This window comes from Halichoerus grypus, chromosome X, assembly GCF_964656455.1.
Source record: "Halichoerus grypus chromosome X, mHalGry1.hap1.1, whole genome shotgun sequence".
Taxonomy (NCBI): Eukaryota; Metazoa; Chordata; class Mammalia; order Carnivora; family Phocidae; genus Halichoerus; species Halichoerus grypus.
The window spans coordinates 15,704,401-15,722,814 of record NC_135727.1 but is presented as its reverse complement, the minus strand read 5'-3'; the positions used below and the strand labels follow the sequence as shown (position 1 = coordinate 15,722,814).

The 18,414-nt window shown below is 44.2% G+C and overlaps 1 protein-coding gene across 4 annotated transcripts in view; it reads right to left on the bottom strand.

Annotated features, from left to right (window-relative positions):
* The window catches only part of ARHGEF6 (Rac/Cdc42 guanine nucleotide exchange factor 6), a 96,817-nt gene that overhangs the window by 9,709 nt on the left and 68,694 nt on the right, over nucleotides 1-18,414 (bottom strand). For 3 of the 4 annotated variants that reach the window (XM_078064181.1, XM_078064182.1, XM_078064183.1), the window contains 7 exons: nucleotides 11,684-11,822; nucleotides 9,526-9,585; nucleotides 7,523-7,669; nucleotides 4,588-4,674; nucleotides 3,684-3,762; nucleotides 2,758-2,900; nucleotides 1,561-1,698 (listed from right to left, as the gene is read on the bottom strand). In XM_078064181.1, the coding sequence (XP_077920307.1) occupies nucleotides 1,561-1,698; nucleotides 2,758-2,900; nucleotides 3,684-3,762; nucleotides 4,588-4,674; nucleotides 7,523-7,669; nucleotides 9,526-9,585; nucleotides 11,684-11,822 (793 nt within the window). The remainder of the gene's footprint in view (nucleotides 1-1,560; nucleotides 1,699-2,757; nucleotides 2,901-3,683; nucleotides 3,763-4,587; nucleotides 4,675-7,522; nucleotides 7,670-9,525; nucleotides 9,586-11,683; nucleotides 11,823-18,414) is intronic. The other variant, XM_078064180.1, reaches the window with a different exon arrangement.

Below are 18,414 nucleotides of genomic sequence, written 5' to 3'. Positions count from 1 at the left end.
AAAGAGAAGATGAGCGTGAGAGGTCGATGGTTATAATGACCAAATCCATTTATCAATAATTCTAAAACAACATTTGAAATGTTAGTGTTATCATCAATTACACAGAGAGAATATCATCATGTTTCCCACATTAGTCTCAGATGCAATATCATCATGCAAAAGCCCAAGGAATACAGTTCTGTGCGGAATAACAAATACTGAAAATAACCGAAATACACACTATGCAGTAAGAATATATTAATAACTCTCTTCTCCCAGCGGAAACAACATGATCATGCCTTAGTTTTAATGGATTAGTTCTGTGAAGGATTGAGTCAACTTTACCCTTCAAGGCTCACCTGCATTTGAACTTAGTAACTGACAATTACAAAATATCCATCGTTAAAAAGGGGACCCAGGTAACTATGACGTGGCACTCCTGGTTTACGTAATCAGAGAAGAAAATTGGATGCCTGTGGGTATCACTGGTCGATTTCCAAAGCAAACCTGTGGGACTGTTTCCTGGCCCAATTCTGGACAGAGGTACATAATAAGGATTCAGCTCGAGCATTATTTCTTCTGCCGTGCCCAGCTGAAACGATCAAAAAATCCTCCGGTGTCCAAAGACTGTTTTATTTTTACTGCACTCGGAGGCAACAATTAATCAAAACAGCAGCATGGTGTTTGAGATCGGGACAAACTTAAAATTGAGCTAAATCTGTGTTACGCCTCAAAACACACATTCGAAATAGAAATACATGCTGTCTTTGCCCCCTAATTCTAAGATGCGCCTCATAACCGTCACGGACTTAAACCTTCACTCGGTTAAGACCTAGGTAAAGAACAGTTCCTAATAAATGAGGCTCTTTACTGAAAGCTGAAATGATGAGAAACAGCTTAGGGGAAAAAAAAAATTAAAAACACTGTTTGGATGGAAAGAGTAACACTCCACAATCACAGGAGCGAGTGACTGACATTTCCTGACTGCAACTTTCAGGAAAAAATAGAAAGAACCTTCAAGTGCCCACACTACCCAAATATCCAATGCCCTTTAAGGTTGTTGCCTAAAAGCCTCTGCTTAAAAGACATTCTTTTCATTAAATTCTTTTCCCTTCCCAACTGCAACAAAAAGTCCTGGCCCTCATAGTTCAGACTCATGGCCTGGTCCCATATGACTTTCCTGGTTTGGCTTAATAGATCAAAATGATCCAAAAATGCAGAATTGGGTCTGCTTGGGTGGAAATTCAGGTCGAATGAAGTGGCTCTTGTTCGAGACGTGTGGATGTGATTACCAAAGTATACAACTGTCGTGTCATCAGAAAGGTGAAGCAGAGGCACTTTAGGAGGGGACCAGGGAACTCAGGCAGCGCACATAAACCCTGTGGATATTTGATAAATATCCGTACAGGGACACTGGGGAAACGGGAAATTAAAAAATAAGAAATCCCTGAGTCTAACAATTCACAAGTGACTGACATCTATCCCCTAGCATAAATTCTAGCACATTCCCACAGAACTATTTGTAATGAGCTATGAAATGAGCTTGTCAGAAGCATTTTATACCCCAGGTAGCAAAGTTACCTCTTTATAACCTAGTGCTGCTGATGGTCTGAGTGGAGGTGCCGGTCGTAGACAACTTAAACTCCACGGTTTTATAATGTGAGGAGGTTCCAGGGGTCCTCGGGGCTGTCCAGTAGAGCTAAAAGACTGGGAAAATGTCTGATGAGATGTTGGCAATCTGCCATCTGAACCCGACCTTGGGCCACACGGCGAGAGAACAGCAACAGTGTCATTGGATCAGCAAAGCCAGCCATAGAAAAGGAAAAGGTGGGCAAACAAAAGTCTCCAGTTTGAGAACTGGCACTTTCCAGTCCGGCTTATGGGGTCTCTAAGGAACAGCACCACATTGACTCAACATCCTATGATCCTGTCTTCCCTCTCTCTTCTAGAATTTCACGCAAGCCAGGGGTGGCTTTCCTTTAGAAGAGAGGAAAGCAGAGTCAAGACTGAATGGGTTCAGTCATGCGTTGGGCGCTCAACTAGGTGCCAAAATAGGTTCTTTCAGCGGAACGACCAAAGACAAACCTCAGCAAAGTAACTAGCTGGCGACTGACAAAGCCAAGATTTGAACTCAGGTCTGATGCCAAAGCCCTCGTTCTTCCCACCACAACACACAGTGCTTGAGACTGGAGTTTTGGCATCACCAGTTTGAGTGTTAACAGACAACACGGCAACCTTCACTCTCACTCAACAAGTACGGTAAAATCTCATTGCTTCCAATTCCAGGAATTCCAAAGTTGTGATAACTCAGAAGAAGGCAACGCTGAAAGTTTACCCTCGAAGGTGACCTAGTGAATGTGGTAGCATCGATGAGATTGCATGGCGGGGCTTAAGTCATGGGGAAGGGAAACTCTGTGTTTTGACTCAGCATACAATGAAAAGGAGACTAACGGTCACTAATTAAAATGAATTTCGTGTATCACTGAAATATCTTAGCGGGACTTGTGATGAGAAAAACTTTGCCGGCAGTCGGGGCGGGGGAGTCCCTTAATACTGTCAAACAAAAGTGCACACCTCTTGGTACACCTTTGTCTTAATTTGGATGGGTCTCCCTCCAAAACAAGAAATGAGAATTCGAGAGGTTTTACTGTACTTCGAAGCCTACAAATATAGATGAGCTGAAGACTAAGGGCATGCTCACTGCTTCTCGTAAGTCCTCTGCAGGCAGGTCTGACAAGAGCCTCAACAATCCCCAGACAGCGCGAGTGGACCACTTACGGAATGACCGCTGCAAGATGACGACGAGGTCTTGGATAACGAACTGCAGGAGGCGGGCCCCCGGATCAGTCTGCAGAGCTGCTCCAGCCACTCCTGCAAGTCCTGGTTGCTGCCGCAGTGGATCACGGTCCTCTCTCCATTACCTGCATCGCCCGTCGGGGAGCATTTGGAAACAAGAGCGAGCGGAAGCCTGAGCTCGCCTCCTTCATAAACACACTCGACGCAACTAAGACTCGGGTGTCTGTTTTTAAGGAGGGTTCACACCTAGGGGCTAACCCCGTGGAGACGTCTATGTCGGGGACAGGTCACGAAGTCAGGAAATACATACCTGTATCTGATTTCTAAAGCTGTCCTTGACTTCTACTGCTTACAGAATCTGAGGAAAGTAGTCTAAAACTTTAAACAAACTCACAGGGCAAAAAGTGAAGGACAGAGCCCATCTCGTTCACAGCCTCAGACACTGTTCAAAGTTGAATCAACATCTAATCTCGGGCTCCCCACTGGGGAAGAAGGGGGTAAGGCCCCGGGGCCAACACCCCAGTGTCAGCCACTGTTCTGTGTCCGTGCAAAACGTGGAAATCACACAGGCCTGGCAAAAGGGATCCCAGGCCGAGAGGTCAGGCCTGGCATTTTGCTTAGTTTGTGCATTTACATCAGTCCGATTTGTTATTTCTGAGTCCCAACAAGTGGCTCTCTTAGGCAAGAAGAGATTGAAACTAATGGCAAAGCCAAGGCTTCTGAGTGACCAGGAGACTGTTCTATCGCTGGACCCTAATTATCCCGGGAGAGCTAACATACTAGGCCGTGCCCAGGTAAAGCTCACTCATAGCCTTATCACAGAAAATAATGGCATTTATTTATTCAAATCCCACCTTGTCTCAAAAAGGATTTCAAGTAGCTACTTGAAAAAAGAGAAAATTACCTACCCGTGATTTCAAATGTGTTGTCATTCCCTTCGATTTCATCTAATCTAGTCACCACCATTCCCGCTACTGGTATTTTTCCCTATCGGAAAAAGAACATTCCCATTAATTCTGTGGTTATATGCACCTCTGCTTATGTCTATTAGATTTTTCTGACCCTCTCAGGAACCCCTGCCGAATGACGGCTAGACAGATTTCTCTGGCCTGTCAATAGATAGTATGTTTCCCTGCTTTCAATTTTAATTAGACAAGAAAGCAAGGGGGAAATATGGGTTGTGTTTTGCTAACACGCCCTAAACCATACGGTGGAGATTTACAAACAGCTTACTTTCTTCTAACACATTTGCAGGAGACTCAGTCAACAAAGTAAAGACTCAAAAAAAAAAAGTCCAATTTTACGAAAATTAGTAATTGCTATGCCAGATGTAACAGGCAACCGTAACTCACGGCCCTCCACATTTGGGGAGCAGGCTGAAGGAAGTTTAACTTCCTAAGGAGTTTCACGACTTGCACCTCCGAACCCCGAACCATGTGATATGACTGCGACCAGACAGTCACAGGAGTGGGTCCCAGCTTTATAGTTTCTCAGCAATAATGATATGAGATGAGCCTGTGAAACATGGCTGCTGCTAATTTATCCGGTTGCAGACTTAGAGTTCTATTTAAACATTCATAACCTAGCTCACAACCAGAGCAGTGGACATTGAAGATAAACTCATTACAGCAATATAAAGGTTTCTGATCTAAGGAACATCTGTTCTTATAAGCCGTTTAATTACAACAAAGGGTCAGAACACTCTGTGTTCTCTGGCTGGAGCTTTTAACGCCATAGTGGAAATATTGCATCTGGATGGAAACCTGTTTTCATTCTGGGTCCTGCTATTTGCTTTATATGAAATCTACTAACCTGATAGATAAAGCCACTCATCCGAGGACTTGCAGATAACATTATCAAGACACTTGAGAACAACAGGAGGTACCGCTCCTCTTTTTCCTAAAGTGAAATGAAACATGCTAAGCGGAGAACAGAAAGTGGACATTTTATTTGTTAAGATTTTCGGGAGTCACTGTTATGTAACACAGAGCTTGTGAGGCAACGAAACACGAACAGTGACCTTTTAAGAAAGATACCCAACCTCAAAGCACCAAACTAGTTGAATTTTGCTTTGAAAGGAGTACAAACCCATGGTTTATCTCTCTTCTTCCTCTACATAACAGTTAGATACAAATAACCATGCTTCGTTCCCACGTATGCATGCCTGAGACGTCACAGGGTTCATGCCAAGGCACAAGGCTCTGGAGTCACAAAAAGAAAATGATTTTACTTTGAAAAGGAGCAAAACAGAAGGGGCTTTCAGGCGATAGTAAGTCTCCTATGCTCTAGCATGTGTATTAAATTCTTATTCATAAAATTACTTTTAATCGGTAAGAACAAGATAACTATCGTACCCATGTAATGGGAAGAAGTAAATACTTTCTGAAAATGGCATGAAAGGAAATTTCACACAGGAGGGCTTCTCTGAACCCCTTAAACAGATAGGTGATTAGTAGGTGCAAAAAAATTCTGTTCGGCTTACACGCCCAGCCGTGTTAGCTACAATGATCCTTATGCCTCTCTCCATCTCCTTCCTTGCACTTGAGAAGGGCAATCCTTCAAGGCTCACTCTCCTAGCAAGTTCTCTGCAGCCTCTCCCATCTTTCTCTTGCTTGGTTTCCTTCTGCAGACACTTCATCTCTTCCTTCTCCTTCCAGCAGCCTCTCCTGCTTAGCTAGTTTTTTCTCTTTTGCCTTTACCATCTGCCCATCTCCTGTCCTTCACTGGCCCCTGTGGCTCCTTCTTCATAACACGGGCCCGCCTCGCTGTGCTGTGCTTCGCAGATGCTGCCTTTTTTACGATTGAAGGTCTGTGCCAACCCTGCGTGGAGCAAGTCTACAGGCACCATTTTTCCAACAGGCACCATTTTTCTAGCAGCATTTGCTCACTTTGCATCTCTGTCACGTTTTGGTACTTCTTGCCACATTTCAAGCTTTCTCACTATTACTGTATTTGTTCTGGTGATCAGTGATTATGACTCACTGAAGGCTCCGATGATGGTTAGCATTTTTTAGCAATAAAGTATTTTTGATGGAGGTATGTACTGTGTTGAGACATAATGCTATTGCCCGCTTAATAAACTACAGTACAGCGTAAAGAAAACTTTTACATGCACCGCAAGACTGAAAACTTGATTTGACTCGCTTCCCTGTGCTGTTGGCTTTGTGGCGGGGATCTGCAACCGGACCTCCAGTGTCTCCTAGGTATGCCAGGACCCCATGCCTTGACGTTCTCTTGCCAAGTTACTTGCTCTCTTCATTTTTCTCCCCGTTGATTCCTTCCTAACTGCGGCCCCACTGCCCTCTCGAAGTCATCAATAACTGCCTTCTAGCGAAATCCAATGGCTTCTTCTGGCTCTCCGTACTCCTTGACCTCTGACCCTTCGGCAGCACTCAGCGGGCTGACCACTTTCCACCGCCCCTCCCTCGCGGGGTTTCCACGACAACACGCTCCCCCAGTTCTCTGGGTCAGGCTCTTCCAGGTTTATCCCAAAGGTGTGAAAGACTAATAGTTAGACTCGCGGCCACATTAACCCTCCCCAGGGTATCTGCATCTTAAATGAGATTGCTTGTTAACCCCAAGTCATGAATCTCTGACAGAGACCTGTCAGGGACTATACGGAGATGTTTTGGGATGGGGAAGGCAATTCTAACACCCGATAAATCAAACCAGGTGACATAAGCAACCTTCCTCCCCTACTCTGCCCCCTTCCTAAAAGACATAATCCGTCTTCAGCCTTCCGTGCCTCTCTCTGTATATTTTCTTCCTAGGAAGGCACATCTGTCAGGAACAGCTAAATCTCTGCCTCCAACTCTGCCCTCCCTCCCACGTTTCTCTACCTTAGTAACAGCCGCCTACAAGATCTCTCCACCTGGAGACCTACGGCTGGTTACCTGCAAGTGAACAGGTCTAAGATGACACCATCATCTCCAGCCCACAGGTCACTGCTTCCTCTCCACTTGCCCTCCTAACCGGGGCTCAGATTTGCCCCCTGCAGTTTTATTTTCTCCTCCACCACCTTCGTGGGGGGAGAGGGGGTGCTTCTCACTTTGCAGCCCAGCTGGTCCTTCTGTGGCCAGCCCCCTCCCCTCCGGTTTCCATGACGCACATGCTTGTCAGATTTAAGCATCATCAACTCCCCCTTCGTGGTGTTTCTCTACGACTTGAGCCTCTAACAGCTCCCTGCTGCCCGCTGCGTGGGTCTGAATGGCTCTTGCCCGATGCCTGGGGTTCTCAAAACCCGACTGTCTCCCTCCGTCTCTTTCCCTCTCCCAGCACGCTTCCTCTGCTCCTGACCGACTGGCTTCCCCACTGTCCCATGCCAAAAGGCCACGCTCCTGTTCTCTCCTGAGATAAGAATGGCCTCTACCTTACAAAATCCTCGCCTTTCTTCTTTGTGGCCCTCCTCCTCCAGTCCTAGCTCCATAAGGTCTTCTTGCTCTCCCCCTTCTCCGAACTTCTGTGGAATCCACTGTGGAGATGTGCACAAGCTACACTGACTACTCGGGTCTGTTCGCTAGGTGCAGCTTGCATTCCCATCTGTTTGCAAGGCATTCCTTGAAGGCGGGGATCACGGTGGATTCTCTCGCCTGTCTCCCGCAGCACCTAGCAGAGTGCTGGACAAGGAAGAGCTGCTCAGTTTCTTTGAACGTTCAAGCACTTGACCTTGACGGAAAGACAAGTCAAAGAAGAAAAACAGGAAAGAGGAAAGATGGAAGCAATGGCACTGAGCTCTGAAACGTCTTACCTCGCACGTTCCCTGCTGCACCATTACTTGTGACATAAACAGCACATTCCCCAAGGTTTTAATACTCTCTCCTTCCCAGGCCTGAATAGGCTCAGAAAGTATCTGCAACTCCAGCTGTTTCCTCTTTCTCAGGTCTTGGCACTGCTCCTACAGCCAAAGCAGAACATAATGGACTAGGGATTCTTGCGGAACGGACCCAAATCAAGACTGAAGTGAGATGAAGCTTTGGACTTTCAGATTTCCAGAGTCCCTACTCCTCAGCATGATGTGTCCCCAGCAGACAGCAAGATCCACTATCCTAACTCTCCAGCCAAAGGTTTTGTGAGGAAGAGCTACTTTTGCCAAAACATCAAGATAAAGTGGTAGCAGGGGCCATGCATTTGTTTCGTCATAAGATAGATTTGATTCACTGTCCCTATACTTTAGGGACTAGTAGTAGACTGGTACGGGGAAAAAAATACTAAATTAATTTTTATGCCTAAGAGAACTGTGAAAAAGAGATACAACTGAATTTTACGCATACAAACTGAAAATACAAGCCAGGAAACAATATGTGGGATATGAATACGATATATATAAATATCACTGCTTCAGAAAGCATGAAGTTATTTCTTAGAGTAATTTAACAGTATTCATTCCAAGTTGAATATGAAAATGAGCATATGGTTAGTTATGTTACTGTTTCCAAATAAATGTCATAGTTTTTTGGGGTGTGTTTTCTATACAATCTCTGCTGCCCCTTTTAGCTACGTGGCAATTGGAGGACATCAGTTCACTCTACACACATTGGTGAAGCATCTAAACTTGGCAATAAATATACTATGACCATCAAAGCAAGCTTCGCAACGTGGAAAATGGTCAGAGAGACCTATTATTTTTTTAAAAAGGGATGTTACATCCAATTTACATAGGACAAAATAAAGGGGACACAAAGAGTCATAAATGCCATGGGTGTCAGTGGGCCATTCGGTTAGGTTGAGCCATGTAACTATTTTTGACCTACGACAACAGCAATTTTAACCCAATACCTTACTCTGGTTTTCAACTTGCTGTTTACCTGTGGACACATCAGGTACTGATCTTTCGACAGCAATAAAAATGAGGTGATGGTGAATGTCCCATCACAAGCTTATAGCAAGAATCAATAACTAACCGTGGATCCCAACTACTTGGAATGCTACAGAAATGTCTAAAATGAAGCTAAACTTGGGGTGCCTGGGTGGCACAGTTGGTTAAGCACCCGACTCTGGGTTTCGGCTCAGGTCACGATCTTGGGGTCGTGAGACTGAGCCCCACATCCAGCTCCATGCTCAGTGCAGAGTCTGCTTGAGATTCTCTCTCCTTCTCCCTCTGCCCCTCCCGCTTGTGCTCTCTCTCAGACAAATAAATAAATCTTTTAAAAAAGGAAGCTAAATTTAATCAATCACCCAAAGTAACACTATCTTTTCTCCTAAAATGCCACCAAGTGGTTTTACATCAGTGGGTTCAAGAAGACATTAACCATCACGCTCAAGATACAAGATTACAGGTAGCTTTGATAGCAATCTATATAAAGCAATTGCATTTTGGTAGGTTTTCTCCTTTTAGATTTGACGAAGGATTTCTTTTTCATATGCAAAGAATAAACTCACACCTTTTGGCATAAATAGATGAATCCAGTATTGATGCCAATCAGTGAATGACAAGCTACACAGACATAAGGTGAACAACATGGGGGTAAAGACAAAGAGACAAAAGGAAACCCCCCACCTACACAGCAATGCTTAATGTGGCAGAGACTTCAAATGTGAGTGCTTTATACCCTCAGCCTGGCAGCCTTTCATAGGTAAGCATGATTTTTTGGAAGACAAAATTAAATGAAGCAATCACTGCGATACTGTTGCTAAAGCTTATTGTTTCCATTCTAAAGACCTTTGCATAAGGAAAGAAACGTTACACACAAATCACTCTCTTAGGAACAAAGCATACAAAACGGAGAATTATAATTTGAGAGCATCACCTACCATGAGAGTTTTGAATGCTATGATCGCTTTCAGAATATCCTGATGATCTGGATGCGTATCCTATTAAAGGAATACATTGTAAAACAATATTAAAGGAGAACAGATCAGCCGTTGTCAGGGGTCAGGGGTGGGAGGAGGGTGTGGCCGCAAGGAGACAGGAAATCTGAGGGGGTGATGGAACCGTCCTGCATCCCCATCGCTGCGGTGGTCACAGGAATCTACACATGTGATAAAAGCCATAGCACTGCACACCAAAAGTAGGAAGTCCATTTTACTGTAGGCTAATTTAAAGATCACAAAATAAGACAGCACTTGAGCATTTGACATCTCAGCACCTCCAGTGAGGAGGTGACCAAGAAACGAAGACAGCTGGTGGCGCTTCACGGATTTGGCAACAACATCCTAGGTGTGGTTCCTGAGACTTTAGATAATAACTAATCGGCAGTCGGGGGCCATCATCAGGCCATGTTGTTAATAAATGACAAGAGGTAGGGAACTGTGGGAACTGAGTGGTGGGTAGAGAAAAATCAATCCCATTTCACTTTCCTTCACAATCCTTCATTTTCCCTCTGCAGGCTCAACATGGCAGGTGGGAACAAAATTCCAGGTTTTATACCATTGTGCTCCTTTGTAAGCCATGGTAGTACCTATGGTCTGCAATTCCATGGTACTTACGACCCCGGCAAGCGGACAGGTTCAAGAACGGCTTTGAGGAATCCTTACGTTCATGACTGCTCATGAAGGGAAAGGGGAGATTCTTGGGGAGGCTGTAGACCTGACGTGGGGGTAGATGTCTACCTAACCTCTGGGATTCAGCTGGAATAACGGAAGGACAAAATCTGCTACTGCACCAGCCTTCGGTAAGAAAACACAGAGCCGAACGGACCCAGGTCAGGAGAAAGCATCTCAGCAGATGGCGAACTAGCGCTGAGGGAGGGTGTGGGTTAGCTGATGGTGGGAAATGGAAGGCAGGAGTGTAGACGGGCTCCAATTCAAGGAAGCCCAAGATAGAGGGTCCAGGCAGTGGGGGGGTGGGGGCGCATCTGGGGCTTCTCCGCCTCCAACTGAGTGTGTTTTGCCCAGAGGACGTGCTTTCAATCCTTACAAATGCTGACAAGACCGGCAGCGTGCAACCTTTTTCTTTAAAGATAATCAAACCCTTTAAAACCTCAAAACCTTTCCCCAGACACAGGAAGAGCAACTAGGGTAAACGCAGCCTCCCTCAGAGGGCCCTCCTCTCCCACCCACACCTCAAACACCCGTGCTCGATGGCGCAAGGACGACTCCAGAAGCTATCCCTGTTGACTGGTTTTTAATAAAAGGATCGGGCCTCTTGCTGAAACAGTATTCCATGATCAGGCCTTGTTGCCAGTCAACTCTAAGTTGATAAACACAAATGTGAGGGAACTTTGATGTAGGTCCATGGATACAAACACAGATAAACTAATACTGGACCCATTTATAAATCTTTAGGGAAATTCCAGAATGTTCCAGCATAATCCAGAGTCAGAAAGCTTAATGATCACAGGGCTCTCGAGATATTTAACCTTGTCTGTAGTGAAAGTGATATTTATATTTTCTATTGTTTTGCTTTGTTTATCTCCCCAAATCAGGTTGGTTCATATACCAGAACAACAGAAGATCTTGGTCGATTTTGACTGAACCACCATGTACAGAGGAGGAAAACGTAAGTCAACTTGAAAAAAGCAGCAGCACCGAGGCTGGGAGGGAAAATGATCATGAATATTTAGTAGTAAAGGAAAAAAATTAATGACTCTGTGAATTGATAGAGGTGTGAATTAACTTGCTCATGGTAATCATTTCACAATCTCTACATATATTCAGCCATCCCATTGTACACCTAAAAAAATCACATTGTACAACCTAAACATATACAGTTTTTATGTCAATCACACCCCAATACAAGTGGAAAAAATAAATAAGTAAAAATAAAAAAATCTTCAGCGGGGGGGGTGGGGAAGAAGGCCCCCTTTTTATTTCACTGCATTAAGAGGGAAACTAGAAGCCCAGCAAGAGGGAAGACTGGATCAAGTAAAATGCGAAACCAAGGCTTTTTCTGAATTCCTCAGTGAGGTTAGTCTGGAGGGAGACTGGCGGCTTCCTCCAGAGCAGAGGCCCATACCTTGCCTTCCCTTACCTCCATATGCCGTTCCAACTCTTGCAAGAGAGTAACATACTTTTCCAGTCGCATGAATGGTTTGCTGAGGCTGGTTGTTAAAATGAGGATACCTGGGCTGGATGCACCTTGACTTTCCATGAACTGTTCCAGATCATCACTAGCAAAAGAACGACCGTGGTTTTGTTACTGCTTCATGTTCCAAGTAAAGAATTATCAACCAAATTATTGATTTATTATTAGAAGACTATTCTTTTCCCGTATTTCGCACAATATAAAACCGAACAGAAATAAGTTTCATTAATCCAAATGCCGTCCGATTCACGTCAGCTCCGTTCAGTAAACCTTTATGGAGTTCCTGCTGTGTAATCAGCCTTGTGTCCAGCACTGGGGCTCAGGACCCCCAGCTTCCTCTGCTCGTACGACAATCCTTTATTGACATCTACTAAGTAACAGGCTGAGGGAGGCTGCGTTTACCCTAGTTGCTCTTCCTGTGTGTACGGTTTTAGTCACTTCAAACGTTCTAGTTATTGACTGGTCAATTGCCAAGGGTAGCAACTCACCGCATACTCAAGTTTTGAACTTGATTCTGAACATTACAAACTGCATGTGTGTCTGACTAACCACAAAGTCACTTAGCCTAGGATCTGAAACCAGTGCAGCAGGGCTGCACAGACAGTTCTATAAGGCGGCAGCTTGGTTAAAGGAAAAAGACTATTCATATGTCACGAACTCTACCCTAGAAGCTTGTGCTTTTTCTTTCTTCCTTTTTGCACCATCTGGAGTGTCTCCTTTCCAGCAACGTGATACCGAGTCCTGGGGCTGCAAGCTCATTTTAATATTCATTTGTGCAAGGACCCCCCCACTGCCTATGGGATGGCATGTTCTGAAACTTCTGCTTCTGCCTTGGCCCCTTTTGCCTCCTTGCTTGCCCGTGCATATCTAATCAGTCTCAAGTTTATTCCTTTCCATTCGCACTGCCACTGCCTCGGTTCAGACCTTTATCTCCTCCCATCTGGTTGACTCCAAGAGTCCAACTGGTCTCCTGGCTCCTGGGCTTTTTGGCTTCCCAGCCTTCCTGCAGACCGCCGCTCTAATTCTGTTGCTTTCTACTCAGGAACCCCTGCTTGCCTGCAAACCTGAGCCTGCACTTTCTAGCCTCCCACGGGTCCCACCCATCTCTCTCCTCACTCTTTCACGAACCCTCCACTACAAAATGACTTACTTATTCTCCCTAGAAGACAGCTCAGGCAGGACAGTGCCTAAACATGGCGTGTTGCAATCAGTGGTGAAACATGTTCAAAGAAACTTGCTATCAGCAGTAAAACACTGAGGGGGGGAAGGGATGGGGTGGATCGCAGGTTACCCCTATTCACAGACACACTCCCTCCTTGGGCTTTTGTGAGTGGGAGAGGAAGGGATGGGGTTTCGACTAATGCCCTGGCAACCGGGAGCCATCTGGGGTCACACGTATGTCAGAGGGAAAATGGGCTGGGAATCACTGCTTTCACGGAAGCTGGATCACGTCTGAGTGGTCACGCCTGACAAGCCACGCAGAGGATTGTATCTGTTTTTGCCCCAGAAGCCCCTGGGAGGAAGGAGGTGCCCTGGACCTGGAGTCATAAAACAGGGCTGGTGACCCTGGATCAGTTACCTGACCTCAGCTGACTCAAACCTACTTCCTACTAAAATTCTGAAGATTTGCCATTGGGGTTTGGAAGGTGACTGTTTCATGGTAAGGTCTTCGGGAGTGCGTTTAATCCTATTTAATATGTGCAACGGCCCTTTCAACCCAGGTGTTATCCTCATTCTACAGATGAGAAACCTGAGTCTCAGGAAGAGTGAGTAATCGGAAGTAAATGGCTAAGTTGGGGTTCGTGCCCAGGTCTGAAGTCAAACCCTCAAGTCTTTCCATGACACCACACGCCTCTGTATAGAAAAGGATTTTGTAAACTTAAGTAGTTTGTAAATACATTTGTATTACTATTATTACTGTGCCAAGGCAAATACCTTGCTAAAATCACATCTTTAGAAACTACCATTAAGCTGTGATTTCCAGCTTAATGGAAACTCAATTGATGTTAAATTTCCAACCAAGAACATAAAGTGCACAAAGAGGCTTAAAAATTCATTGCATATAAAATATAATTAGGAAAATACTTGAATTTGGAGAGTGTATTTGAGTAGAAATATAATTTAGAGAAAATCACTTTCCTAATTTCTTTTCAATTTGGTAAACAAGTCTTATTTTTTCTTTCCATAACCGAATAAGTGCCCCCCCGTCCTCAATGTTCTACTCTAATTGATACAAGGCTTGCGACAATTAAAAGCAAATACTAACGTGTACTTTGTTATTACTTTCCATGCAGCATTCTAACTTTTAGGCTTGCTAAATATTATAAAAGAGGTTGTTTTTTTTTATTTTACAATTTAACACACATTCATTGGCTGTTGGGAGGAAATGAACATTTTACTGTGCAACAAAAGAATAAAACTACCTTAATAAAGCTGCTGCCCATTACAATAACTAGATCCTGCAAGACACATTTTACTGAGCCAAATAAACTTAATCCACAAATGAATGTCATTATACAAAAATGTAAAACTCCAATTTATATTGTTGTACCAAAGAACAAGCTGTCTTTAAAGTGCGGTTTTTAATTTTATACAGCCTGTTGGAAATGTCACTGGGTTAAGGCTTGTTTTTCAAGCTTCACATGTTCTGTACACATGATGTGATACAAGAGAAGCAGTTCTCAATGTATAAATGCTGTCTTAGACTCAACATACGTTTATCTCACAGAATGCAGGGTGCATGGGGCTCTGGGATGCTCTGGCTTGGCTGGAAGGCTCCAGGAAACTATCTTACCTTCTAATACCTCTACAGGGCTTAACCATATCATATGAGAGTGTTTCTGGGAATCTTTGCATAGATTTCTACTTTGAATGATGAGAAGTCTACCTAGAACATCTGGAAAAGGATCAGATATTCCCCCCCACACACACACACCCTCCTGCCCACACCCCTATCATGGAAATCACTGGAAAGGGGGAAGTGAGGCCTGAGAAGCTGAAGGCCCCAGGCCTCTGGCCAGTGGAAAATCCCAGGGATCCCGCAACTGAGTTGGGTGGATCCCTATTATCCCTTTTTCATTAATCTAGTCCCAGAGAGCAGGCTGTCTGCTTTTTTGTCCCCACCACTTTTTATTTGTGATCAATCTCACTCACTCCCTTTCCCGGTTCCTCAAAGACACAGACAGGACCGAATCCAGTCTCAGAATGGTCCCTACGCTCCTTGTCCCCAAAGCAAGTACATAACACAATTCTGGGTTTTTCTCAAAGTCTTCATTGCTGACAACAGGGTAAACAGAGTGACAACTAACAAGAGGAAAAGGGCACAGTGGTGACGCAGTGGTGTCTGTCGCTGCAATGGACTTCAGACCTGTCTTAGCACTCACTTTCCCCTCTCCTTGCTCTCTCTTTCAATCCGGATCCCTTTCCCTCGTGAAAAGGATGGGAGCCACACCAAAGCAAGGGAGAGAGGTGGGTATTTTTGTAAGAGAGAGCTTATTCCCAGGAAGAAACAAGAGCTACAGTAAGAAGCCTGAAGGGGAGAGAGAGGGGAAACCCCAAAAGACCTCAACCAGGGGATAACAAAAGACTGGGGCAGCCATTCAAATATATGTAAATACGGGGACACATCAAAGTTGGGGTCTGCTTCTATACCCACATTCAGCTAATACATTACTGCATTTTTAACAAGGTGCCAACAGGCTGTGAATTTTAAAGCTGTAGATCTTTGCCAAATGTCAGGCGCGTTGCTGGTATGATACTGCCATCTGCAGGCTGAAGGGAAGAACTTCAACTGACTGGCCTGCTCAGGCTGGAGGGATTTTCCAGTGTCTAATCACCCACAGATTCAGCAGGGAAAGAACAGAAATCCACCGATGTCCTTGTTTCAGCTGACACCTTCATCTAAAACAGGATTTTAGGGGCGCCTGGGCGGCTCAGTCGGTTAAGCATCCGACTCGGTTTCAGCTCAGGTCATGATCTCAGGGTCATGGGATGGAGCCCCACATGGGGCTTCATGCTGGGCAGTGAGTCCGCTAAAGTTTCTCTCTCCCTCTCCCTCTGCCCCTCCCCCCACTCACCCTCTCTCTCTAAAGTAAATAAATAAATCTTTTTTAAAAAAGACAATAAAACAGGACTTTAGACCGAAATTTCTGTAAATCTCATTCAACTCTGCCTTGCCTCTACTAGCCAGCATAAATCACCACAAGATGCATGTAACAGAGCTGAGATTATATTAGAAGCACATCTGGGGAAACCCCCAAGCATTTCAATTTAATTTTTACCCCTTCCATGCAAATTACAGGTAAGATTAAAAATTCAGTTCTATGGGACTCCAATGAGTCTTCCATCATTTCAAGGGATATTTTAAGATTCTCAAAAAACACCACTAACCAAAATGAAGCAAATAGGATATGATAATCCCCCCAAAGTTGAGAACCTCTAAATTAACTTTAAATCATAATGTTTGAAGGGATCTGTACTGTTATTATAAAATTAAATTCCTAATGTGGGTAAATGCAGTCAGTAACATTTCAGCACACAGAGTTACAATAGAAACTTCTCTGAACACTACCATTTCTTTCTGGAATTGCTATTCTCAGATTAAAAGGAAAAGAGGGGCATCTCTTTTTATTGGTATTAAGAAATTTGCCCTTATACACACAAGATGTTTATGTATCCACCACAGGAAAAATGCTTCTGGATCTTTTTTTTTTTTTTTTCTTTATTGAAGATAGGTAGTAAAGTACGAAAACATTCCTGGAAATGATAAAACCAAATTCAGGACTGTGGTTCCCTGTGGCATGGGAGGGAGGAGCAGGAAGGAGCAGGAAATAGGAGAGAGTACATACAGGACTCCAACTGCAGTTAGAATTTGTTAAGCTGACTGGTGACTTGATTTTATCTCTGTTTTTTGTCTGCTGGAAATACCGCATACCTTTCTTCTAAAAAGCAGCTAGTAGCCGGTAGAAGATGAATACAGTAGAAATAAGGAGTGGCTACAACTACCTTGTGCTAGGTACTGGGTCTCTTGTAGACATTATCTCATTTAATCCCCACACAAACCCACTTTGAGCTGCAGAAGCCAATTCTTGGCCAGTGTGGCTGAGAGGTTGGAGGCTTCCTTCTCTACTCAGCCCCCCGCTCACACACACATAGGGAGGAGGCTCTACCCCAGGACTGGCAGGCTGAAAACACTGGGACCCAACACCCTCACCCCCACGCACTTGTTGGGCAGAGGTTCTATGCTGGGAGAGGCAAGCAGAGAAGACCAGAGGCTAGTGGCACAAAGATTTTGCCCAGGGAGGAAGACAGCCTATAGGAACAGAGAGTTCTGAAGCTCTCCCCAGAGGAACTGGTTTTAGTTGAAAAAGAGTGTGGGGGAGGGGCGCCTGGCTGGCTCAGTTGGTAGATTATGTGACTCTTGATCTCAGGGGTCATGAGCTTGAGCCCCACATTGGGGGTAGAGCCTACTTTAAAAAAAAAAAAAGGAAAAAAGAAAAAGAGTGTGGGGGAAATCCAAGCCTAAAGGCTCTTGCAAAAACAATGAAGATTTTGGTGGCAAGCAAATAAGAGGATGCTGGCAGTTCTTCTTAATTAAGAGCAAGAATCTAAACCCTAGGCCAGTTAGGTCACGAGAAAGAACCAAGGAAAGAGACAGCTAAGAAGGGTCAAAACAAACTTCAAACACTGGTCTCAAAAGCTACTTCGTTGGATCAGATGACAGATCAATTTATGCCCCCAGGGAATTGTCAAAAACATGAGAGCAATCAGCTGGAAATTAGTGGAGCCTAACAGCTGGATGTGATATGGAACTGAGGTAGACAGCTTATCAGGAAAATCAGGGCAAGATGGGCAAAGAGAACCCTGCTAATAAAACCACTGTCCTTTCAGGATGACTGTGTGCATGACCAAGGCTGGGTCCTCCGAGGAATGACATCAGAGGTGCACACTGTGGGCAAAACAGACCTCACTAGAAGAGTCTATCAAGTCACTAGACAAACAAAGAAGCAAACAACAACAAAAACACAGCCCCAAGAGGGGAGAAAGGAATCAGTGTCCAGAGTTGCTAAACCTAAAATTATTGCATAAAGTGTCTAGTTTTCAACAACAAAAAAATAGCTAATACGCAAAGAAACAGGAATGTGTGACCCATATATAGGAGATAAAAAGAGACAACAGAAGTTGTCTGTGAGAGTGACAAAATGTCAGACTCAACAAAGACTTCAAAGTAGCCATTATAAATGTGTTCTAAGAACAAAAGGAAACCAACCATGCTTATAGAATTAAAGGAAGCTATAATGACAATGTCTCACCAGAGAGTATCAGTAAAGAAACAAATTATTAAAAAAAAAAAAAAAGAACCAAATGGAAATTCTAGGGTTAAAAAGTACAGTAACTGAAATTTTAAAATTCGCTGGAGCTGCTCGATGGTAGATCTGAACTGGCAAAAGAAAGAATCAGTGACTTTAATGATAGATTCATAGAGATAATGCAATCTGAGAAAACGGGGGGTGGGGGGAACAAATAAAGAAAAATGAACCAGCTTCAGAGAAATGTGGGACATCTTTAAGCACAATAAGACATGCATCCTGAGAGTCCTAAATGAGAGGAGAGAGAGAGAATGGAGCAGAAAAAAATATTTGAAAAAAAAATGACTGAAAACTTCCCAAACTTGAGGA